Source organism: Cyanistes caeruleus, chromosome 15 (assembly GCF_971803275.1).
Source record: "Cyanistes caeruleus chromosome 15, bCyaCae1.hap1.1, whole genome shotgun sequence".
Lineage (NCBI taxonomy): Eukaryota > Metazoa > Chordata > Aves > Passeriformes > Paridae > Cyanistes > Cyanistes caeruleus.
The window spans coordinates 4,702,970-4,729,221 of NC_141715.1; the positions used below are offsets into that span (position 1 = coordinate 4,702,970).

A 26,252-nucleotide genomic window follows, 5' to 3' on the forward strand; every position below is an offset into this window, starting at 1 on the left:
AGGGGGAATGCTGAGTTACCCCCGTCCCGTGACAGCCCCAAGGGACCGTGCGCAGCCTCGGTGCCTTTACCTCGACATCCCAAAGTCGGACACTTTGACCACGTGGGATTCCCCCACCAGGCAGTTCCTGGCAGCCTGCAAAAAAAAGGTGCAAAGGCATCAGGTCAGAGCTAAAACACTCTCACAGCCACTCAGGGGCTTTTATTCTGGAAGAGCAGATAGTGCTAGGAGCATCAAAGTGACATTGTGCCATACAAAGAGGACAGAACCCTGAGCTTCTCATGCTTTCTGCACATTTTGCAGCATGGTCCTGTTGGCAGAAAAGCTGTTCAACCATCACTCTGACTTGCAGGCCCTTCTTGCCCAGAAAGGATGGAGCAAGACCCTAAAATAGCCACAGCTACTCACAGTCATTGCATGCCTAATGAAACTGCAGCAGTGACTGATGGAGATTGACTGAAAACCCCTTAATTAAAATTATTTTATCATCAATGCCTGTTTATACATAATTTATGCTAGGACATTTTTTTTTTGGTAATCTTCACTGATTTTAGACATGAAGAGTGGTCAGTACTGTGGCTCTTGGGGAGCAAAAGAGTCCACTCAGGAAAAAAAAACAAATTCTATAGGCTTGTTTATTTTTTCCCAAAACAAGTTAAGGGGAATGTATTGATCAGTGCTCCAGGGCTTGGTTTTTGGTTTTTTTTATCCCTAAAGTATTTGTGCTGCTTTTGCAGTGAGGGCAGATACAGGATTCCCTATAAACAGACAGGCAGGAGTGTGGAAGCTGAAATTAAGGAAGAAAGCAGATGAAAAAGCTCCTCTGGAGCAAAAAAGTCCACATGGGACCAACATACCAGGTCTCTGTGGATGACAGAGTTTTGCTCCAGATAAGCCATTCCTTCACACACATCCAGGCACATCCCCAGCAGGGTTTCCTTGGAGAAGCTGCCCCGCTGGCTCCTGAGGTAGTCGGACAAGCAGCCATTCTCCATGAACTCGAACACCAGGCAGATGGGAGCATCCTCAAAGCACACACCATAAAGCTGGACTAGCTTGGGGTGAGACAGCTTCCTGAGGGATAGGGAGGGAAGGTGGGAAAGAGGCTGAAATAGGCTCAGTGCCTGTTATCCTCACAGCAAGTGTGTTTTACACAGCAATTCGTGCCACAGTGCTGCAAAGGCCAGCTTTGCAGATGTGTAGACCAAGGACTAAATATCATCCCATTTTAATGGTAGTGGTCACCAAAAGATTTTTCTGCCTGGGAAACCATCCAATCAAACAAAAATAACATCAATTTCTGTCTGTCTTGTGGGGAGGGAAATGCAAAAAAATGCAAAAAAGGTCAATAAAACCAAAGACAAATACATTCAGCTGTGCAAAGCAAAAGATATTACAGGTAAGGCTTTTCAATGAAATTGCCCTTAAGTTTTATGAGTTTGTTTCTGAGAAAAAACACTTTGCTCTCCAAAATGCACCATCATCTCTGCCTTCCTGAATAGCAGAGATCTGGAAGACCATTCTGGATATTGACAGACCTGGAAGCACAGTAATTCACTTATACTTTTAATTGCCTTCCTTCATAGCCACCAGAGCTCAACAGTGTATTTACTATTAAGATACGTAGCAGATAATCCAAGTTTGAATACCCTATTCATATTCCTGACTTTTGTTCAGTGTTATGAATCCCACAGGGTGTGATTGTTGTGGTGAATCTACCACTTACATCAAGACTTTGGCTTCCTCGATGAAATCCTCCTCAGACATTGCTCCTTCACGGATGGTCTTTATGGCTACTTTGGTCTTGCCCAGCAAGTAGCCGAGGTAGACCACCCCAAACTGACCACTGCCAATCTCCTGCACACGGGTGAGCTCACAGGCATTAATGACCAATTTTCCTGTTGATTGCAAGGGAGAAAGAGTAAGGACCGAGCAGCAGAATGCCAAACAAAAAACTTTTGTGGGTAAAACACTGAGGCACGGCTCCAAGTGAGACTTTCTGGCTCTCCCTCAAATTGCCTGTCTGACCTCTGATAGCTCATTTGACAGTCCATGCTGCAGGTCATGTTCAAGGGTAGGAACAACAACATCCCCTTTCTCTCTCCTTTGTCTTGCCTATCCAGTTCTTCAGGGAGGATTGTTTTTACCATGCTTATGTGCAGTACCCAGCACAACACGGGGCTTGAGTTTCTTTGAAGTCTCCAAGAATTACAATAAAGATGATACCGGCAAAATTCTATTGACAACAATATTCAAATGAAGGTATCTTTCAGGAGGGACTCAGCTTTCATTCTACACTCCCATTTCCATCCCCTTTGCTCAGCATTCATTTTGGTATTTAATGTTGACTTCACTTCCCCGGGGCTCTCACCACCTCCCTCAAGGCACTGCACCATCAGTTCAGACATTTCTCAGCGGCCATCACAAAGATGACAATCTGGTGAACAGTGCAGTGGGAAGACCTGGAGAAAACCACTTACTGAGGCTGTAATCACATGAATATTCCTCAATATCCGTGGGGATGTGCAGGATCACCCAGCTGACCTGCCAGGAGTGTGATTCCCATGCAGTCATGGGAGAGCCTTACCGTAGCTGAGCCCTGCGGTGATGGGAGCCTGTTTCCTCCAGGAAGAGACCGCGTATCGCAGCCGTGTCACCAGACCTGGGGACACAGGGACAGGTTCCTGTTACTGCCACAGCCACGGGAGCCTGGCTGTCACCACCCCAGAGGGCAGCTTGGATTCTGGAAGCAGATTTATTGCACTGAGTTCTCAGCTCCACTTGAGGGCAGCTGAACCTCTGTGCAGGCTCTGGTTTCCTGCCTGTGAGAAGGAAGCCAGTTCTGAGCACTTCCAGCTCATTTCCCATTTTCACATCCAAAGCTTTGAGTCTCTGTAAACTCTGATGAATTTCCAAATGACACTTGGTATTAATAGGGTGTTTTGAAGCCCAGTGCTTCCCTTGGTACTCCTGGACTGTGGGGATGGGAGTCACCATGTCTGGTTATGTATACTGGCCATGTCCTTCACTTTGTGTCAAATTAAGGGTGCAGGGATAGATCACCTCAAGAAGACCCTGCAGTGTAATTCCAACATATTGCTTGGCCTGGCAGTGGTGATACACCCCCAGGGCTCTCTATAATGTGTCATTATGACATCTGTGTTGGCCATGGTCAGCCTTAGAAGGACAACCAGAGTGAGGATGTAATGCTGGAAGCTGGAAGCTGGCATGAAATGGTCATTTCAAAATAAGTGGGAGAAAAGGTGACGCCATTTAACACTTCATTGTAAGGACAGAGGGCTTGGGAGCCTTCCTTCATTCAAAACAGCCACCTGGCAAACCAGCACCTTCTCTGTTCTGCAGCTGCTTCACTCACCTGCTGCATTGTGCTGGTGGTAGTTGATGAGGTCAGGGATGGAGTCAAACACGTGCTTTTCTGCCAGGTAGTATCGCTTGGGAAAGTCAGTTGTCTCATTGATGTGATAATGCTTTATAACAGGATTGTTGTCTGTGCTGGAAAAAGGAGGTTTTCCTTTAGAGGAAATAGCTCACAGCAGAAAGACAGGGATTTGGGGTATAAACAGAAATAAGTGAGCAAAGGGGAGAACCCTCCCCCAGAAAGAATGGGGGAGTGGCAAGGAGTGAGCTGCAGCTGCTAATGAACTCTGTGTGCTCTCCCTCTCACGCACAGATGGGCTCATCTTGAGGGAAAGGCTGAGGTCTCCTGATAAGAGAAGGTTGTGTACTAAGTTTCTCTGCCTCTTCTTTGTGAAACACAACTTTCTGCCCCATCACTGAAAGTCTTTCACTTTTCTTGCACTACCCACCTCTGATGAGTCCAGCACACAGCCTATGTTGATCCTACTGACAGTTCATTTCAGAGGACAATGCCATCAGAATGACAACCCCAATGATGTCCAAGGGACTATTTATAGGCACATATTTAGATTCAGGGAGAAGTGGAGCCTTTAATACACTTTGGGACTGGCAGCTGACTCTTCTGCCTTTTTTGGAAGTGTTTTCCCTCTATCATTTTCATGAGCCTTCTGCTCTCTCATTATAATGCCAAAACTATAAAGAGATTACACACTCATAGAAGCCATTTCATTGATGTAATTGACGTGAAAAGCTGCTGAGCTCAGCTGTACCTTAGTGCTTTGGTGAAAACAGAGACTGTGTACATGCCAGGCTGCCTCGAATCTCTCACCATGAAGGCCCCTTCTCTACCCTGGAACAGGAGCAAAGGAAAGAAAACTGGTTAGAGACATAATGGAAAAAAAAAATTAAAAAAAGTAGGCTGGGGGCAAAACTGTGCTTATTTCAGCCCTGTCATGAAGATGTGCTAAACATAAAGGAAAAAAAAGAGCCATCACCCCACTGACAGAGCTTAGTGTGTTCCAGCTCTGGTGGCTGCCCAGGGCCTGCAGGTCTCTCTTGGGTGTTAGGTGCTTTTAACCCAGCTTCCTCTCAGAGCTCTCAGAGGAAATGAGGCTTAGGCACTTGTGCTGAGTACATGTGGGTGTGCCTCTCTGTCCCTCCAAATCTCTCCTCTGGAAACTCTGAATCCATTGACTGCCCTCAGCCCTATCTGACAGAACACATGTTCAATGAAATGTGTGGCCAAGTGGAAAGGCAAACCCCTCTGAGTGCTCCCTGTGGAGAACAAATTACAGTTAATCCAGCACCAGAGAATCCATATGGGATTGCAGGAATGAGAATTTACCAATGTACCACAAATTGGAAAACCTTGGACATGATCCTGCCCTTTTTAGGTACACCAGTCATCCAGTATCTAAATAAACTTATCTTTCTGGGTAAGAAAGCAGTCCTCCTGCAGTCTGCCACTCACAGAACAATTTCCTTTTTAACTTTTCACTGTAATTGTTTTGCACTCATCTGAATGCTAAAATGCCTCACAGGGCATGATCCCACTGGCCCAGATGGATCAGATAGCAAAGGAGATTTAACATCACAGTTATGGAATGTGCTGTACTGACCTATATATTGGTAATAAACTCCACATTTTTCTTCTGTTTACAGATAAAGAAGATTTTCACCTGGCATCCTAAGCACCTGATTTTTTTCATTCCCTCCTCCTTTGCTTTGCATGGTAGGTTTCCTCCATTTTATGTCTTCTGCCCACCCACAACCCTTCATGCAGAGCTGATCCACCGAGTGCACCCTGCCTTCCCTAGAGGTGTGATCAGCTCCAGGTGAACACAGAGGCTGAGCTGCTCCTGCATCCCTGGGTATGAGCTGCTGACTGTGCAGCTCTGCCCAGGAGGGATCAGCCTTCTGAGCTGTGAACTTCCCAGGGCTGGCCCTTCAGCATCTGCACAACACCTACTGCGTCTGCAGCACACAATATCTGGCACAGGAAAGCTCTAAAAAAGGTCTCTCTGCTGCTGTAGAAGCATTTGTCATGCACAGTGAGAGCTTCAGAACTGGAGGTGGGCAGGTTTTGGAGGCAGCATCCTGCCCAAGTTACTCTAAGCTCTATTCTTGCCCTTCCGTTCTCAGCTGACACCAAGCCTGGCCAAAGATCATTCACAAACTTGGCCACATTTCTGGGGGGAGCTGTGAGGTTTGCAAGGCTTTGAACCAGAACTCTCTGCAGCCACATGGGGTTAATTACCACAGAAAAGTACTGGTAGGACCGAAAGAAAAAATAAGACCACTAAACCATGTGTGGACTTGCCGTCTAGTACTTTGTACAAGAATTTTTAAAACCTCACAAAAATGCTCCTATTTCCATAAAATACTACTGTTCCAAGAAGGAACACTTTATTTGTGTTTATTAACAGTGACACCTGTTAATGTAAGAGCTGATTTAAAAATTAAGGTTGTGTTTGTGTGGAGAATTTGAACAAGAAGCTTATTCTGTGTCTTCAGTACAGTTTTCACTGGAAAACTCTGGCTCTGAAAAATTAAAGATGTGTGCTTACATGTACATACACACAACTGAAAAAACAAAACCCACAGCCATACTTTTGGCTTTCACCCAAAATACTTCAGCACACGATTGGTTAGATTTTCAGAGAACTACTGGCATCCACAGGCCTCCTGCAGAGATAGAAAAGATGAGCTAAAATCAGTTTTCAGCTGGCACAGTGGTCTTAATCAGTGTTCTCCTCCAGTCCCAGTTCCTGGGTGTGTTTGGATGGCACAGCTCCATCCATGCTCAGCTAACCTGGAGATAAAGGGGGGTTTGCTGGTGGTCCTTTATCTCACATTACACACTAAGGACACAAACAGAGCAGGAACCAGGGTTCATCTCTTACACAAAGCAGCCCTTGCAGGCTTAATTTGTCATTAATTAATTATTATTTCCCATCCAGCCCATCCATAACACTGGTTTACCTCATCCCTGAGCAGTGTTTCTGCTTTGCTTCTGCTGATGTTCTTGTTGTACCACCTGAAAACATCAAAAGACTCCAAGTCAGCATTTCTAGGCCAGGAAAGTTTCTCCTGAAAAGCTTCTGAATGGAGCATCCCCAGGGTGGAGTGTGAGGTGGGGTGGGGGTATTTGTGGCTTGTAGCTTCAAATCCAGGGCACAGGTACAAGAAAAACACAGGCACAACTTACTCATAAACTTGCAGATTCTCGGGTGATTTTTCCACCAGGTAGCTGCTTGGCACATAGCCTTCATGCCTGTTGAGAGGCAAGACAAGTGTGAGTGTGATGACAGACAGGATTTTCTCTGCATCTGTAGGAGTCAGCCCTGAAAGCTTTGCCTGCTCATTGCATGATAGAAGTGCTGGTGGGTATGCATTGAGTAGGGTTACTGGAGAAGAAAACAACTGATTGCGCCTCTAAACTTAGAGAGTTTCACAATTTTCCCCCTGTATATCACTGCAAATATCACTCTGAACTAAGGACTGTTTATTGTTGTAAATTTAAGATCCCATTTTTCAGCTGCCTGAAGCAAAAGCAAAGGGAAGAGTTACCCTAAATAACCTTCCATCACTTTTTCCCCTCTAAATAAGAGGATGCTTCACAAAAGCTAAACAAGAGGGAATAAACATATATATTAATGGAAGAACAAACTGGAATTAGAAAGGACTTGCACATTGGCTGTTGAAAGGGAACTTACCCATTCTTATCTTGAATCAGCCACCAATGTTCCTCAGAGCTGTCAATCACATAATATTCCTCATTATATTGTAATGTCAGCTCTTGTGGGTTCTGGGCTTCATAGTCATATATGGCAATGACCACAGCTTCCTTTGGGTCCAGCAACAATTTCTGCACAAATTAGGCAAAAGGCTCATCACATTCATATTAATATTCATATTCATAAAAAGCAGTGGCATGCTCTCTAAAGTGGTATTTTCCTGGCAGCACTGGTGTCCCCTGGGCTCAAAAGCCTCAAAGCACACAGAGCATCTAGTGGGGTGTGGTGGCAGCATGACAATCTTTGTCACTTTCAAACAATGAATTTCATATAAAAATTTCAATTGCACAGAAAACACCCAGGGAGTGTTATCACAGGTGAAATTCTAGGTCACTGCACGGTGGTGAGCATTAATAAGGACTCCCCACTGGTAGCTAATCATGCAGGACAGGACACTAAGGGCACCATCTCTGCACTCACCCAGTTATCTTCAGGAGTTGGAGGAAGAGGTTTCTTTGAGGCTGAAAAGAAATCAAGAAAGATAATTTGAAGTGGGTGAGGACAAAACCAAGGGAGAAAGCAGCAATGCAATTAATACATACAGGTGATAGAAACCCACTGAATGGTGAGCTTTGGACTTTGAGAGCAAGACCTGCCTTGGAAACTGGGGTACAGATTAGTTAAGGCATCAAGGTAAAAATACAGGGTAGCTGTTTCTTTGGTGAAGAATGATTGACACTTGTGCTCATTTTCAGGAGGCAAAGTCAAGATTATGCTTGGCTATTGAAACCACAGCAGAAGTATGGTTTGGTTTGGTTAAAATAGGACACAGAGTGTTGAATGCATTTATCTCAAGAAAGTTCTTATGGCTTATTTACTGATCACACAGAGGAAAATGTGAATTCAAAAAAAAGAGTATGCCACATACAGTAAAAGATAAGCCAGAACATCCCAAGAAGCCAGGAACATGTCTCTCTATGGAAATCTATCATAATATTTTTTATTGTCCTGTACAAAAGAGATTCAATCCTCTACTTTTGCTAGGAATAAATATTTTCCATGTCAGGATGGTCCTAACAAGTCCCTTACCGCTTTTGGTGGGGTCATATACCACACAGCCAACTGCCATCTTCTCTGTCTGAGCACAGCATCTCCACTTGCCATCTAACCAAAAGTCTGGATGACACTTTGAAGCCAAACTGTTGTTGTATCTGGTTTCTGAAAAACATTAGGGGAAGAAAAAGAAGGGGGGAAATTAATTTATTTGCATCAACATTCATTCTAGAAGTCAACTAGAAATAAAAAGAAGTAATCTTCTCTTTAAAGAAGCTTCTGCAGACTTGTTTCAAGAGACTGTTCAAAATAGAAGCTTGGAGTAGGGGAATAAGATTGCAAGAGTCAGTGCATGAACTTCACGGTATCTCCATCAGGCAAAATGTTTTCAGAGGGAACAATACAGCAGGAGTGCTGTAAAAGAGAAAAAAGCTGTGACAGAAGCCTGGTGCAGTTTTTATGTAACTAATTGACACCTTCCTCACATCAAGAACTCTGTCTCTGCCCCCAGTGTTGGTTTCTGCAGTACCATGTCAGTGAACCACAGTACAACTCAGGAGGTGAACAGGAAATGAAAGTTACCCACAAAAATGTTCCTTAATAATCATGATTCTCTAAAAAGGTTGTCACCTAACCAAAAAAATTTATTAATAAGAGCTGAAAAATTTTCTGTGCAGAAAATGTTATTAAAAAAATTAGCTACAGGAAAAACTTCATCTCTTCCTGAAGAAGAAACCTCAAATTACAGTAATTTATTAAGAGTTTATTCTAGAAAGACACAAATCAGAGAATCCCAGGATGGGTCAGGTTAGAAGGGACCACAGTGGCTCATCTGGTCCAGCCTCCCTGCTGAAGCAGGGTCATCCAGAGCTTGTGGCACAGATGGTTCTGGAATATCCCAGGCAGGGAGAGGTCACATCCTCCATGGGTATTCAATGCCCAGTCACTGCACAGGGAAGTTCTTCCTCATGTTCAGGTGGAGCTTCCTGGGCATCATTTCTGCCCATTGCCTCTTGTCCCATTGCTTGCACCACCAACAGAGCTGGTCCATCCTCTGACACCTCCCTGACAGACATTAAGGTCCCCAGATAAACTATGCCAAGTCCAAATTTCCCATGTCTGCTGAAAACACACCCACCAGATTTACAAGCAATCCGATTTTATGACCCACTACCTGGGCTATAAACACTTTGACTACAGAGATGGGAGACATTGACTCCTCCTGTGCACTTTCTCTGCATAATTTGTGACAAAGCTGGTCAGACATAAGCACCTTCCACAACTGGGTGGGCAGAGGTGGTTTTTTACCTTCTTTCAGCGTGAGGACCCATCTCTGCCGGCTCTCGCGGTTGGGGGCAAACACGTAGAGGATGTAGTTGTCATGGACAATCTGGAGAGGGGAGCAGAGAAAGGAGCCAGCCATGAGAAACAATCCCACATACACTGGCCACAAGGGAGTCACCAAAGGAAAGAGGCAGCAGCCCTCTTACCAAGGAGCTATGTGCCAAATGTGGGGAAGTGGAGTAGCAGAGAGTGTTCAGAAGCAGCTTTGAACCTCGCTGACTTTTGGTTATCTAAACTGGAGTAGAGATTCTGATCAAGAACCTGGTGTTGGGTTCATTAATGACTGCACTGGGAAGGAAATGTTATTGAAATACAAAATGAAGTGATGTCTCTGTATGGTCAACAGACTCACCTGGAAAGGATATTTGTACTGACAGGGAATGATGATGTCACTTTTCACAATTTCCACACATTTAATCCTGGAAAGTTCCACAGAACCCTTCAAAGTCCTTTTTTTCTAAAAGACAGAGAAAAGCACTTGGTTGATGCTAATGATTGTGGATTAAGTGAATAATTAGACCAGACTGTTGTGTCCGTGGGAGACTTAGTTTTAATGGAGCAGAAGCAAATTAACTGATTATGTAAGACATAAAAAAATGTAAAGAATAATTTTTTATATTTGGTGTCTCTATCTGTATTCCCATACACATACATGTATTTCAACTCAGCACATGGATTTTAGAGAACCAGTCAAAACCTCTATTTGAAATTCAGCTTTTACTTTTTTTATTCCAGCAAAGTGAAATCAGTTTTTAACCAAAAAATAACTATTTTCATTAAACTTTCAGTTTACTAGCACCTCTGTTTCATACTGAAAAAGATAAAAAACAATAAATACTTTATTAAAGAAAGTTTGGGTACTGAGGATTTCAAAACTATTCATTTGATCCAAAATGTACATTTTTACTCTATCTGTTTTCCAAAAAAATACAATATATCTCTATTTTTGTTTTGTCTGGCTTTTCAGCTAAGAAAAAAACCAACAGGGAATTTTGAAATAAATATTATCCTCAAAAACTTGCCAACAAAGCTGCTTCTCTGGCATCCTCTGCTGTGCTCCCATTCCCCAGGTGTTTGGGTATATCAGATACCCAAATAACAGTATGGGCAGCAGGGAAAGAGTAAAAAGAACAGACATTCACTTATTGCAGCTTCCTTGGTGTACCCTGTTCCCTGTGGAATCCTCACCCTGTGGCTCCATGGCCAGTGGCACTCAGCTTTTGCGGGAGAGGGGTGAGGGCAGCTGGTAGAAGTGGAGCTGAGGCTCAGCCTCTGGTGCTTCTGCAGGATCCACTACACCAGTTTACTCTTCAGAGTGAGCTGGTTTCCTGTTTTGATTCATTTTCAGTAGGGATTAAACACTAGCTGTCTCCCCACTCCGCTTTGGGACAGTGTGACGGAAATCAGTGAGATTTAAGAACATCAAAACACTGCAAAGGTTCTGTTTTCCAAACACTATCAGCAGGAGAGAGCCTGAACTTCAGCGTTGTACAGGTTATCACTCAGAGACTCAGCAAGACTTTGGCAACCTTCTGACCCTCCCTTGGCCCCCAACTCTGTGTCTTACCCCCTCCAGCTCCCCCTTGCCCTTTTGTCCCTCTGTCACCCCCACCCTGCAGCTCTGCCCTGCTGGCAGCAGCCATCCCCAGCACTGTGCCAGCCCCACTGCTGCTCCCCTGCCACCTTTCAGAGTGAAATTCAGCCTAAACCGGGCCAGCAGCTCATGCCTCTGGAGATGGGGGGAGGTTTGCCACAGAGAGAAGAGGTTTGCCTCTAAACAGAGAGGCCCCGAGGCTCCCCAAGCCTCATTCTTGCATGACTGGATGGGTATTTTGCCTTTCTATAATTGGACTTGAGGCAAAAGAGGAAAATTGTTACAGTGTGGTCTCACATTGCTCTTGCTGGCCTTTGCTGGTGCATTTGTGGTTTGCATTTGTATTTGCTTGCAGATTAACCAGTGTCTCTGGATTTACTGCCAGGACTGTCTCCTGTAGACAACATCTGCCTGTAGCTCTCTGGGGTGTGGGAGTCTTCTAAATCAATAAACCCAAGGCTCTAAAGCACCCCTAAATGTAAACACCAATTAACTCTCAAGAGTGCTGGCAAGCCTTAGGAGGCCTTACTGCACCCCATTTTCACCATCTATTTCCTTTCATTCTTACCTAGTTGCTTCTTTCTTTCAGACTTTGCTTCCTCTGTCTCTTCTACAAAACCTCCTCTATCATTTGTTCTACCCTTGGGACTTCTACCCTTTTGATGAGGCACAAAGCCATTTATATTCTATAAAAACCTTCCATTTTGCTAGTGCTGAGCCCTCCTTCATCTCACTCCTTTGAAGTCCTGGGGTTTACCCACATGCATTCCTCCCCTGAGGCTTTAGCAAGCGATGCTGTGCCAGGCACAGGCTCTGCCCTTTCCTGCAGACTGGCTTTTGTTGATGCTTTTCTGGACTCCGCCGAAAGACAGGGTCCAGCCTTCTCAAGGAGCTTTGTGCAGCTCTCATGGCCCACTGTGCTCCTTTTAATCACACAATTCAGTGATGGAAGCTCCTCATAATCTCATGTTGCATCACAACATTGGTGTGTGTCTCCCAGGCAGAGCATTGCCCAGCAGATCCTCAGCAGATGGGACCCTGCTGATAGAAAGCAATTACAGTCCTCTAGAACTGGAATTACCACTCACAAACCAGGCATTACCCAGAAACTGGGCTGGAAACTAAACATATCCCTGCTTTTGTGATGTTCAACCGCACTTTAATCCAACAAAAGCAACATTTGGAAGGAAGGGGAGAGGAAAAGCCTCTTAAAAAGGGCCTCTGAAAAACCTCAGGGACTTGTTCCTAAAAGGGTGAGACAAAACATGCTGACAGATCTCTGTTTGCTGTTCCCAGAGCATAGATGGGTAGATGTTCTAGCTGGTTGGTCAGTAAACGCATCAGGGGTCTTGCTGTGTGCCGTGTGTGGAAAGAACCAGGGCAGGCTGCTGTCGTGTGAGGAGAAGCAGGCGTGCTGCAGATCAGCCCATCCTCCTTGCTTACTTTTGGTCCATGATTTGCAATGATATCAGTTCTGGGAACAGCTCTGAAAGGAGCCAGGTGCATCACAAGCCCAGTTCATTGATATCTTCATCTTTGGTACTCCCCCTCCTCTTGCCACACAGCTGCAGCAGCTCTTTCATTGCTTAATCCTTTGCTTTACCTCTGCATTAACCAGATGCCTCTGGTGGCCCTTGATTGCTTTAGATGCTGGAATAATTGACCATGGGACAATGGACACAGCCCTACCCTGCAACACATGGAGGCATCTCCCTGTGCTTGCTTGAGGAACGAGCTGCCTAACATCCATCGTGTGCCAAACCCAACCACCAGCACCCAAAAAAATGATTCCCTTCCCTCCAGCTCAGGTCTGGAGCCGGGGCAGGGATGTGGAGCTCATGAGAGGGCAGGGAGCTGTCAGGGGCTGCTGCAGGTGACACAGGTCTGCTCGTGATCGCATTTCCTGAGCAGGGCCCTGCACCCTCAGGCTTCACAGAGGTCTGAGATCTTGTAAGATATGGGGCTGAAAGGCACTGAGCCGAGTGTTTGGGCTGAAGGTCCCTTGGTGGGTGCTCACAGGTTTTGCTGAGCCCCACTGTGTTTGTCAAAGGGCTCTGGCAAAAGGTGCAGCCACCAGTGCTGGGAGCAGAGGGAAAGGAGAGGCAGGGCAGAGCCTCATCAAGGAGCAGAGGAGGAGGCCAAAGGCAGCATTTCTTGGCAGGAAGGCAGCACCCTGGGCTTCAAGAAAGCGGGCTTGGTTCCAAAGTTGCATAACAACTTGTATCTTCTTTCTTCTGTTCTGGTGAGGGGAAAACCAAGCCTGTAAGATTCACATGGCCCCAATTCCTCAGCAGCAGTCCCTGCTGAGGGCTGTCCATGCTGCAGCTTGGCTTTCCTTGCCCAGTGGTGTTTGTGCTCTCCTGTCTCCCCATCTCCTGTGCATCCCTTCCTGTGCAATGCTGGCAATGCCTCCTTGGTAGGAGGGCAGGGGAAAGCTCATTTATAGCTGGGGTGGAGCAAGGTAGGAAATTCCAGTCCTCAGCAAGCCTGACCACAAAAAGAACATAAATCAAAGCATTTCATGACCTTCTCTGTACATCAGGGCTTTTGCTTTTGGTAAGAATCTGAGCCAAACGTCATTCCCCATTTTCACTTACTGTCTTGACTATAAAGAGCAACACTTAATTGGTGGTTAAGTAGATGAAGGATCTTTGCTTTTATCCTGTGTCACCTGTTCCCTGTCTCTCTGCTCTAGCTGGGCTTGGTGCTCAGCCTGGCAGAGGCAGCAGCTGGTTTTGAGGGTTGTGAAGGTGGAACTCCCCATGGCAGAGAGCTCAGCTGGCTCGGTCAGCTTCAGCCTTTCAAATGAGTGATGCGTTCCTGCCTTTCAAGGAGTTTTCTTCAGGCCTTGCTGAGCTTCTGAAAGAATTTGGGAAGGAATTTCTTGATGTAGAAATAGCAACCAGAAGCTTATGAGATATCACTGGAAAAAGATGCAATTATTTTTAATGGTAGCCCTCCTGCTAAAGTATTTTTCCACAGACCGAAAGACCTGAGCGTGAACTTGAACGTCCTTGAACACTGTGTTGATACAATTACTTTCTATCTCTTATAATATTCCTTATTTGTGGAATGTGCTGTTTTTCTCATTAATAGGATATTAAGAACTGTTGAATGCTGGATTCATAGCAACTTTGCCTGGACACTATCTTCATTCAGTATTTTCTGAGTTGTCTCACATTAGGAACACTGGCAGTTTCAGGGTTTATGGGAAATAAAACAATGTAACCAATTTTTAACTTGAATCTGAGAACTAAATTGAGCAAATTGATTTTTAAAAGAAAGTTGTAAGGGATTTTGTATTTTCTGTCATGCTAGCTGTTCTAAAGGAAAATTGGAGAGGAGTGATAATTGATAACACTGGGATTTTTTTGCAGAACCCTGGCTGTTGTGTTATATTTTAATAACTCCAATGTATTTTGTTATATTTGATATTTAAATTCCTAAATGTTTCTGCTTATCTTACCTGTCCATCATGAGTATTTTGTCTTTTGGCTTGAACTAAAATAATAGTTCTATTTTTTTATTGCTGTTTTCACATCTAAAGAACATGAAGGTGTTTTAGGGGTGGGCATACCTTGAATGCAGAGTGCATAGAATTGTGTTAAATAAAAAAGCCATCTGCAACTGGTGCTTGCATTCAACTATTTACTATCCTTACACAATCCCACAGACCAGATCCAGCCTTGTATTTCCACCAAATCCAATTCCAAAATTCACTTTGGCTCAAGTCTTGTCCAGGATGGTTATCGGGGTGCCCATCTCTACAGTCAGCACGAGGGCTTGGACAAGAAAATCAATGCCATCATCAAGAAACAGAAGGGAAAAAAAAGGAAGATTCTTGGCTTTCAAATGAGCTTTCTAATATGATGGAAATAAGCCTTTTATGTTACATAAAAGCACATGGAACAACTCCTGAATACTATATTAGTTTCTTCAAAGCTATTCTTGACTCCAGCAAAGACTGGGAGCAGTGGATTGCAGTGAATGAAGGATTCAGTGGAAGAAAAGAAGCTAAATTAAATCAGCTATATGACATCACTTTTTCATGAAAAACAAAAATAAATTAAGCTTTAAGGCCAAAATTAAAAAACAGCCAGAAAGGATGAGAGTATAGAGCAACAGGCAGGCATTGCAATAAAAAAATAAAATAAGTTACAGCGTTGATTACAATATAAAGCAAAGTCAAAGGCACTGGGAGAAAAAAATGGCCACAATAGAGAAGTCTAATAAAAGTCTCATATTTATTGTTATATATTCAAATTAGGAAGTATTCCTTCCTTCTTAAAGATATAAAAGAAAACACGGGTTGAAGATTTTGCTACATCCTCAATGTTCTCTGAGAAAAGGAAGATTTGAGCTTTGTAATTTAAACAAAATGGAAGTATCTGACATTTGCTGCAAAAAGCTCAGAAGGAATTAAAAAAAAAAAATCTTCAAAAACTTAAGACTAATAAATACACAGAAAAGGGCCTAGTAGGCACGAAACTGGGCAGGCATAGAAAGGGCAAGTAGAAAATTATTATATTCTGGAAGATAAAATTAGTTATTCCAGCAAAAAAGGAGTGATTTTTATTACCAGACTTTACCACGTTTGTGTAGCTAGAAAGGCCATAGACACAGAGAACCTGCATTTTGCTCAAGGCAATCCTGTCTAGACAATATCACCACCCTGAATCAAGATACTGCTGCAGGAATCGTGAATGAGAACAGCAGTAGACAGGAACTTCGCAAATATCCAGAAAAAGATTGGGTAAGATGGACTGGAATAGATTGATGAAAGATGTGGAATCTCTGTCCTTGGCTTGGTGGTGACTGTCCTGCTCTGAGTGTTGATCTTATCCTGGCAAAAAGTCCAGCTAAATGAATTCAAGAAGTGCTCTCCAACCAGCATTACCATGATTCTGTGACTTCACTATAGAAACGAGGCTCATTGTGACACACAGCATTAACTTCATCCTCCAGCAACTCCAATACTAAAATTTGGATTATTCAAAATTCCTCTTAGATTTTCAGAGATGTACTAGACATTAAGGCACAGACTTGTACTCTGTCTCCATCTCATTTAGGGCTGTCTTAATTTTATTACATAAAAATTGATTGAAATGGGTGATGCAGAGAGATGCCAAGCCTGACCTCTTTTTGGGTGATATGTGTATTATTAGTAAATTAGTTGGAGATATGCATCAGAAAACATGTGGTATTGCAAATTCTGGCAAGCAAGCAGTACTAGTTAATAAATACATGGCAGGTTATGAAGAAGGACATATTTAGTCAGATGTATTTATTTGGAAGGTAGTCTTTAAAACCATGATGAAATTCCCTTTATGTGAGGACTGCATGTCTGCCAAGGTATTCAGAATACACAAAGCAATGAGAAATGGTATGAATGGCCACTCTAACTGACAAGACCAGAAAGGAGATCTTCAGAAGAAAAGTTTTAGTGTGTTTACATTAGAGTCTTGGGGGAAAAATCAAGTTGGATTCTGTGTAGAATAATAAGGTAAAAGGGACTGGACCGGGGAGCAAAGCATTGCTTTTTGTCCCATGGGTAGCAGGACTGCTGCAAGCAACCCAGCCTGTAGATAATGCTGCAGAGCAGCTGGAGCATTTTTGGGATGCTGATAAAAGTCCTTTCAGCCAAGTTTATTCATTTGTTCTCATGTAACAAGAGACTGAAAGCAGATTTCACGGACCAGCAAAGTGCCATCTTTGCCATCTTTATATGTGACTATCAAAGATCTGAATAAAAGAGCCCAGGACAAGGCTGACTCATTCTATGTGACCTCCTGAGCATCTGAGCAGTGTAGGAAGAATTGTGCTGATGTAAATGAAAAAAGAATTTGGCCTTTTCTGGGTGAGCCTTTTATTGCTGCCTTTATCAGCTGGACTAATAATAGCCCACAAGTGCACGAAGATATAAAATTTCAAAATATTTATGTGCCTGAAGGATTTGCTAAGGACGGTAAGCTGTTGGGCGAAGGGGCTACAGATAATTCACCAGTTCAAGTGCTTTTGCTTCATGTCTAAGGACATTTGAAACTCTGTCCCAGACACCTCCCAAAGGGATTCACTTCTCTGCTGCTTTTGCAGAGCAGCAGGTGTACCACGACCCTGAGAGTACCACAGTGTCTGAATTACACATTATTGTAGTCAGGATCAAACTTACTGAAATAGGTAAAATTACTTCTCCCATGTGCTTGTTTACTCACATGTACAGTAGCTACAAAATCAGACCCTAAAACAAGTAATTTTTGCCTCTGGAATTGATTTGCATGTTATAATAAAGGCACTGCTGATGTCTTTTAGCAGAGATGGGGGCTGAATACATGTGCCTGTTATCAGGGCTTTGCTTTATGTTAAGACAGCCCGGCATTGTGCACTGCATAATGAATTCCAGAAAACACAGCTTCTTATTGTTGTCAGTTATTGGGGGCTCATTCTCCTAATGAGACATGTAAATATCTTTCATTAACATTAAGGGCCACTGTGTGCTTGGCCTCTGAGGAGAACAGTGCTCTCTGTCAGCTGTGGCAGAAAGACAAAAATTACAATGAAAATGCCATTACAGTTATTGCAAAAAAACCCGCCTTGATGATGTCAGTTGTCTCGACAGCTTTGGATATTGTTTGCAGGAATATCCCTATAGCCTTTTGGCCTGCTTATTTCCTTGTTTTGGACTGATACAAAAAATTCTTTAATATTATTTTATACCTTTGATTTAAAAATGCAGAGAAAGGGACTGGATGTTAAATGCTGTTAAATACAGGCAGAATATATAAACCAGGGCTTAATGCATAACTTCAAGTCATCCAAGTGAAATCAGTGGGACTTCTCAAACTTTTATGCAGTTGAGGAGCTGTTTTACCTGACTTTTTGCACAGGCTGTTGTTACTGACTGACCAGGGAATGGAGAGATGGGAATGATACAGAATAAAACTCTGAGTACAGAAATCCACCAGACAGGTTGGTAAGGGTTTCTTAAAGAAACTCATTGAAAACCCTTGGTGAAACGATCCCCAGAGATCTCCCTTGAAAAATCCATTTAAACAGCTTTTAAAGCCCAGATTCTTTCTGGGCCCATCCATGTGTCAGTCCATAAAGCACCTGAGGATGCTTCTCATCGCTGCAGCCAGCTGTCAGCAATATCCCTAAACCTCCAGAGCAGGGCCACATGCAGCCTGGAAGCAGTGACAGCCTGCTCTGACCTCTGCCAGCCCCAGAAATTATCTGAGAGTCCCTGTGGAGCAGAGCAAAGCAGTGCCAGGGACTGCACCAGAGAATGAGCACCAGAGCATTGATTTCAACACCTGCACATGGTGCCTGGTCCTGCTGCACTCCTGGCAATGGCACAGCCCATGTGCTGGCTAGGGATGATTGGAATCCTCCCTCCACTGGCTGTGAACCCAAATGCTGTGGGTTCCCTCCATTCTGAGCACAAAACAAGACGGTTCTTGCATTGGCTGCCCTAAGCTTTTCTCTCCAGAACAGCACTGGCCTGACCATGCAGAGGTCTCACCAGCATGCTCTAATTTTAATTACTGAAGAGGTTAATGATCTGTTCTGGGAGTATTTCACAGGATGAATTCTTCTCTCTACTTTGTGACAAATTCTTTTCACGTAACAACCTGATTTTGATAGTTTTTGTGAGAAGAAAAATCAGCATATCATGGAAAATCAGCCCTGTGATTACAAATATACCCACCACACCTCAAAAGTGCACAAGGTTCTAAAGTTGCATGTGTGTTTACCTACACATGTCCACACATAGATAATATATACATTTTAAAACATAAAATATATAAGATAAAGTGAATAATACACCAAACCCTTATCTCACCTAAATGACCTTTTGGAAGACCCAGAGGGAAAATTTCTGCAAACACATAGTATGTGAAGTCTATGCCCCACCAAAAGTTACCAAGTCAGATTTTCCAAACTATTTCATTCCCTAAAGATGCTGACAACTTTTGCAATGAATAGTGTCCTGTTTAAAATGGAGGTAAGAAAAACATGGAATACAAAGTAAAAGCAAGAAAAACATTTCATTGGGTATGTTTGAAAGAAATGACACGCAGGTGAAAATATGACTTTTAACCTTTAAACCTTTTAACCTTTAAAGCTGGTTTATAACCACAAATAGGTTGGGATAAAATATGAGGGCACATTGTGCTTTTCCTTTTTTGTTGGGTCCTGTTTCTACTTAATTTTCTGCAACTGAGCAAGATCAGATGGTCTGAAGTTGCCAGTGCTGGATCCAAGGCAGCATAGTTCTTCTCTGCCTGCAGGAACAGTGCCTAAATATAATGGATTAACAGCACGTTCAGGGACTGTTGGAAAACAAGCAAGATTATTTACAACCGTAACGAGGCTCCACAAACATCCAGCTATACAGAAGGAAATAATTCTCACTTCACTAGAGCACTAAACACAATGGGGTGCACAGATTGACTTCTAATTTTCTTCATATTTAGCACATCAGCAAAAAGCAAACTAGGGGAAACAAAGCCTGGCCTGAGCCTGGATCTCATCATCACAGCCCACCTGAAGCTTGCTGTAAAGACTGCACGTTACATGTGGCAGCTGAATTTATTTTAAAATGTTTGACGGATCCCCTACCAGCCATCAGCCTGACGCCCCAAAGAAAAGAATGAGTGAAGATCTGTGATGACTTTTTCACAGATACAATCAGGGTGCACTTGTGACCTTCACATTATGCCTCTCCAGGTCACCCCGTCCCCTTGTGAGGGGCCAGGAACAGGCTCACTCAGCTCTTACACACAGCCCATGCTAAATTCCTACAATAAAACTAGATTCTTCTAGAAATTGGTAGAGTAGTCTTCTTCCTCCGTTCACACCAAATGCTCACTGATCAGAAGCTCTAAATGACCCATTTAACCAATTTTCAGTGCATGGTGCTGTAACAAGGACCAGATAATTTAATAAAATTTAACAAAGATCATCCTTCCCGCCATTAGCATCCTTCCCTCCCTTAAACAAATTTCATCCTTCCTTCCATTACTCTGAGAGAGAAAATGACTGACGTACCCCGTGGCGATGTTCATAGTAAGCCAGCTTGGATTTGGTCAGGACAAAGAAGCGCACTTTAAAGTTGGAGGGTGAAGTCCTTCTCTTCTGCTGGGATTTCTTGATCAGCAGTTCCTCCAGGAGCACACAGTTATTCATGGCTGAGCCAAGAATATTTGTCTCCCAGGACATGGGGAGTCTGTGCTGTGTGCCCTGTCAGAGAAAGAAATACGAGAAAGAAGACAGTTAATTAAAAAAAAAAAAAATGTTCAAGAGGCAACGTAGGTGCTTTTGAGCTTTATCTTCCCATCTACAGCAAAGCTTCCTTTCTGTCAGCCCATAACCACATCCTCTCTGAAGTCATAAAGCGAACAGCACATGCTGAAATATACGCTAAGGTAAATGTTGTGGAAAAAAATAACACTTGAGGGATGTGCAGTAGATGTGAATCAATGATTAAGGATAAATTAAAGGGGTGTGGCATGATTAAGCATCTATCTCCTACTGGCTCATCTGGTAAATACAGCTATAAATGCACACACCCAACATGGATGTACAGGATGAATGTCCCTACTGTCCTCCCAGATGTAGGTCATGCATCCATATTTCTTTTGTGAAGGAATGATGCCTTTCCATTTAGAGTATTTAGCACAGACATTTCACACGACAGATTTTGAGGGAGTCCCTCATGAAATGATTTATTTGACAAGGTGGTGTTCAGTCAAAGGTTGGACTCAATGGTCTTGGAGGTCTTTTACAGCCTTAATGATTCTGTGGTGACATGAAAATTCCTACTGTGTAAGCAAAGACAAATGATATCCAAGATATACTTGTATAAGGAATGATAACTATTTGCAGTCAGCAGATATTAAAACTGACAGATACAATAACCAATAATTAATTAATAATCAATGGCTACTTTTACTTACAGATTACTGACTGTCTCAGGTATATCTGGTGAGGCTGTGGCTGGATGCTGCAGGAGGCACAGGCACAACAGGCCTTCTGTGGATGCAATCAAGACCGATGTCACCAGCAGTGAAATGGGCACAAGCACCCAAACCAAACACATCTGGTTTCCTCAGGCCTCCAGAGCACTGTTCAGGACAGTCAGCACCAAGCTAAATATAGAATTATAAAAAAATGATGATGTGTCTAATGCAGTCAGTACAACAGCACTGTTCTATTTTAAAACAAATGTAATTTGTCTTTCTCTGCTCCATAATTTTTCATATTTTGTGTATTTTTTGTATTATTGATGAATGATTATATTGCTGATGGTACTGGGACTTGGAGAGATGCAGTCTGTTGGAACATGGGTAAACAGCAAGATAAAAAAAGTATTTTCATGAATTTGATTTTTCTGAAAACCATTCCAGTGTAAATCATTTATTGGTGCTGAGTTATGCAGCATTAGGGTATAAGAAGGCAGCTCCATATTGCCAATGCATTTTAGAGTGTTTGCAAGCTCAAAAGATATAAGATTTATTTTAAATACAGTTCATGAGGGAAAAAAAAAATCAGAACAAATATCAGAATTGCAAAAAAAGTGAAGGCTTGGATTTGTTTTAGGGCAGTTCATGGACTGATTTGGGAACTGCAGAAAATAACTGTTTATCCCTCCTAAAATATGAAGTGTCATATCTCTTCCTTGCTTTACATTTTTTAGGCAGGAGGCTCCAGGGATCATCAAATATTCTTTAACAATTTTGTTCAGTGCTAATTAAGAAAGTGCATTTGCCATAAAAATACTATTTAAATATAGGACTTAATGTACTGATTTGTAGAGACTTTGCTTAAGACAATGCAGTACCTCAGGACAGAAACAAGGACAACCAAGGACAAATGGAAGATGTTGTGCAGCTGATGCCTATATGTGTATATATATACATATAAAAATAAAAATAAATTAAAAAAAAATAAATATGGTGGTCTTGCTGAAGACAAGATACAGCAGATATTGTAACATTGGTCATGCTGAAGTCTAGTAAGCCTGCACTTCATTTCTCGGTAGAGTGACTGTGTACCGAGGAACTCTTGTGGTAAGTGATCAAGTGTGTGATCTCCTAAAAAAAGCATCACTACTGAGAAGGGGGATTTCATACCTATTTGTAGATTAGGATAAATGTTCAGGCCAAATTTCCCAATTTTTCTACAAGCCAGTCCATCTCACGCAACACACGTGTACAAAATATGCAGAGTTTGATGTGAGTTTTCTGGAATTGAGCCCTGTGTAAGCAGCAATTTGGATAAATTCCAGACCTTGCACCTCCAAAATATAGGATTACTTTTGTGTGCTCATAAATTTCTTTTTGCTTGAGAATTTGCTGGTTTAGATTATGCTCCAAGATCCTTTCTTGTAATAAATGAACTAAAAAACGTGCAGTAGACTGCCCTGATAAACTTATGGATTTCACTGTGCCTGCAACAGTGAATTACCCCCATAAAGGCTTGGACCTTCATCAACAAATATTTCACTTGATTTGAGTCAGTACAGTTGAGTTTATAATGATAATTTTTAATGGCATTGCATTTTTAGCTAGTAACACTTGTTTAGGACTCTTTCCAGTCTCCTCTTCACACTAACTGAAGTGTGTAATTAAGAACTTGGTGAAAAATCTTTGTAGCTTGGGCCAAAGTGGTTTGCAGAGATGTACACGTTGTCTTATCAGAAAATTGAATACAAATAGCAATACAAGGGTGTGACATTGCGGCTCTACAGAAGAAGGAGCAGCGCAGGACAGCAGAGAGTTGAGAAGCCAGCACAGAAACCTCTGAGAGGAGAGGTGCTGCTGGAGATGGAGGATGTGGGAGAAGAGAAGATTAACCAAGGTGGTGAGTAGTGGGGGGAGAGCTAAGAAATTCTTTGAACATAGTGACTGGCAGCTTGATTTGTTCATGAGATAGCAGATGAGTTCTCAGAGGGACACGGAGAGGGGAGCAATTTGATCAAATACACAGATAAGGGGCTTGGCAACTGCACTGCATTTGGTGTAAACATGGCATGATGTGACACCGTGGCAATGATGTGACACCAGGTCTGACATGGAAGGGGCTGCGAGGGGCCAGGTAGAATGGAGAAGAAACAAGGAGAAACTGAGAATACAGGCTTGATACAACACATGCAGAAAGATGCACAAGAAAATACGAAAATAACTGCAAGAAAATGATCGCAGATTTTAGCCTGGAATATAAGAACTAGCTAGGATTTAGCAGGCTAGATCAGCCATTGTGAGTTTGCCATGGTTTAAAGTGAAGGTGGGCCAGCTAAGAGAGTAAACAGGGAAAATATGAATAACCCTGAGGAAGGAAACAAGTCAACACAGCCAGATTTTGTTAAACATGGGATTTGATATAAATGCAGATTTCATATAAACATGGGTGTTGATTTCAGTGAGAGCTGCTAACTTGTTCTGTTTGGCAATGTCTTTATCAGCTGATAACCCTGCTGATCTGGGGAGGAAAGCAGTGGCTGATGTATCTTTGTATCACTCTTGCCTCAGATGTACCCCTTCATTTTTCTTTTTTCACTTTAATTCTAAATCCCATGTGTGCAAACACACAAATACTTGAGTGTAGCAAGCCAAAACCAAAAAGGAATACTAAGGCTACATAATGTACAGCCAGGTTGACATGTATAAACAAAAACCATAAGGTTTAAGAATTGTATTTATATTAAATTGTACATTTAGGAGTGAGTAATCTGTTTAAGTGTAGTTGAATTTCAAAGACCATTATTTCCTGACCAATTTTTAACTAGCATTCTTCATTCCTTTCAAGACATAAATAATTTGGCATTATCCATGGGTTAATAAGGGTTATAACCCTTTTAAAGAAAGCCTCAGGCATTGAAGTGTTTCAAGACCTTTCTACAGTTGAGTAGGATATATATAAATATAAATACATACATACATACATACATATATATATATATATAAATATGTAGAAATGTACCACTTGCCCAGGACCAAGTTGGCTGCAGAGCTGTAATATGTGAGTGTCTCTGCAGAGCTCTAGACACAAACTACAAAGCTCTCCTGAAAGGGCTCTGACCTTGTAGGTACCATTTTACACTGAATGCTCCTTTCAAGAATTTTGGCAACACTTTATATTGCAAAGCAGAGAAATTTTGTATCCTTTAGAAAATAATTAAATATAACTATCCTGAATATCTTAAAACCACCGTAAGACTAAACTTCATGATGAGGGGTGATGAATTTTTTAGGTATCCTACATCTTCTCTGCTTCAGTGCTTTTATAAAGCTTGTTACCATGTACCCTTTGACACTTTTATGTCCATAGGCAGGAAAATATGAAATATTTTAAATTATTCAGACTGAAGTTTGAGCTGTTGCAAGCTCTAAATATTCCTCTGTGCTGGGCAAGTTGAGGTTGCAGATAAAGTTCTTCTTATCAACTGTAGCCTCAGTGGACTCCTTTATTTCTTTCAATCACCTTTGTCCTTTCCTTGCTACGTCTTGCAAACTGCTCTATTTCTGATTTTTAAAAAAATGTAATTTTATGGATTGGATTTTTTTCATAGGGGTTTTACCCAGATTATGCAGTTCTCACTTTGATTACTGCAGACTGTGAAAATCTCCCCACCCGCACATCCTGCTCCGAGACCAAGGTTTATGTCCTGAAGGCGGCAGAGAAATTTATGAAGTTAAATATAGGTAGTTTTTGTTTCTATAAAAAACAACAGTCCGGAAGGCTGCAGGTCTCTCTTCACTCTCATAAACTGACCTATATCGTTCTATCATGTGCAATATTTGGGTCAATTTTACTGCCTGGGTGCCAACTCTTCCCTTACACCAGCTGCTCAATATGATGATTATTACTCGACTTCTAAACTTCCGTAATTCGACCCATTTTTCTACTTAGCTCAGAGTGTGAGAAAGTCATATTTAGGTTACTCAGCTGTCTTGCTTCTTTGGCAGTTCATTATCACCACAATAAACATGGCTCCAGTAGACCCAAAGCACAAGACAGAAAGCTGCAGAAAAAGGGAAGAATTAGCCTGGTCTTTACGAGCCAGATGCATCCAGCTTTCCATGAGGTCTTACAACTGCACCTTTGAAACCCCTCACACTGCTCCCAGTGACCCAGGGAGTTGTAGAAGCAGAGCAAGATTCTCCTGTGAACTGTTTGAGAGCCCTGGGAAAGCAGATGCCTTGTTCTGAGCATCTGCTGGGAGGATGCAGTGATTTGTCCATCATTTGCAGAGTGAATAACTCCTGGGACTGGCAGTAACATAGAGAACACATTTTATACTGGAGAACTTGCACAGGGTTAGGACAGGCTCTTCTGTGATGAAGGGACAATTAATCCTTCCCTCAGCTGTTCTCTCTTAGGGAAAAATGCAGAAAGGAAAACCTTGTTTCATGGGGGTCATACCCAAACTGGGATTTTGCTCCAGCTCCTTTTATTAGTGCCTGGCTGTCGTGGTTCCTGTCTGTTTCTGTCACCCTCTGAAGACAAAGGTGGGACTTGCACTGCTGGCAAAACGTGCTGCAGATCCCAGGGTTTTCCCTGGCAGTATGACAAGTTTGCCATACCCAGGTCACTGATGGGTGGACAGGAATTACTTCTTCATGCCATGCAGATGCACTTTTTTGTTCATTCACATGTTTGAATAAGCAGTTACAACAGCCGTGTGAGCAAGAAAACACCCAGCATTAATGTCTGGCTTAAAAATCAGGTTGAAGGGCTGCTTCCAGAGACAATACTATGACTATGGACATAGGAAGGAGTGCTGGGTGATTCCATCAAAACATGGATTTTGAGCTCTATCAGTTTCCTAACAGTAATGAGATACCTGTTTTATTGCTAAATAACCATGAAAGCTCTGTTTTAAGCTCTGGATCTGTTTGATAACAGGCTGTAGAGCAAGAAACAGTTCAGCTGTCACGTGCACTGCACTCTGTTGTGCCCCAGTTTTCACATGATGAGAACATTGAAACTCCTTTCCTACATTAGCAGGTGTGCCAATAGGCTGCAGCTGATATTTTAGTCTGAGGAGTCAGGAAGAAAAGGCTGCACAGCATTGCACTGCAAATTTATTAACTCCCAAAGCCACAGCGGGAGACAGGGAGATGGGAATTAACCACAGCAGATGG

At 42.6% G+C, this 26,252-nt stretch overlaps 1 protein-coding gene across 3 annotated transcripts in view; it reads right to left on the reverse strand.

The window, feature by feature from the left end:
* The window catches only part of ITK (IL2 inducible T cell kinase), a 33,721-nt gene that overhangs the window by 4,686 nt on the left and 2,783 nt on the right, over positions 1 to 26,252 (reverse strand). Inside the window, exons 2-16 of one of the 3 annotated variants that reach the window (XM_086851991.1) lie at positions 21,063 to 21,138; positions 20,155 to 20,346; positions 9,865 to 9,969; positions 9,477 to 9,558; positions 8,205 to 8,333; positions 7,596 to 7,636; positions 7,095 to 7,246; positions 6,587 to 6,652; positions 6,361 to 6,415; positions 4,149 to 4,228; positions 3,377 to 3,513; positions 2,588 to 2,662; positions 1,727 to 1,898; positions 858 to 1,074; positions 71 to 135 (exon numbers count right to left, since the gene is read on the reverse strand). In XM_086851991.1, coding sequence (XP_086708117.1) covers positions 71 to 135; positions 858 to 1,074; positions 1,727 to 1,898; positions 2,588 to 2,662; positions 3,377 to 3,513; positions 4,149 to 4,228; positions 6,361 to 6,415; positions 6,587 to 6,652; positions 7,095 to 7,246; positions 7,596 to 7,636; positions 8,205 to 8,333; positions 9,477 to 9,558; positions 9,865 to 9,969; positions 20,155 to 20,325 — 1,547 coding nt within the window. In that variant the 5' untranslated portion in view covers positions 20,326 to 20,346; positions 21,063 to 21,138. Of the gene's footprint in view, positions 1 to 70; positions 136 to 857; positions 1,075 to 1,726; positions 1,899 to 2,587; positions 2,663 to 3,376; positions 3,514 to 4,148; positions 4,229 to 6,360; positions 6,416 to 6,586; positions 6,653 to 7,094; positions 7,247 to 7,595; positions 7,637 to 8,204; positions 8,334 to 9,476; positions 9,559 to 9,864; positions 9,970 to 20,154; positions 20,449 to 21,062; positions 21,773 to 26,252 lie in introns of those variants that run through there. The other 2 variants (XM_086851992.1, XR_015276778.1) reach the window with 2 other exon arrangements.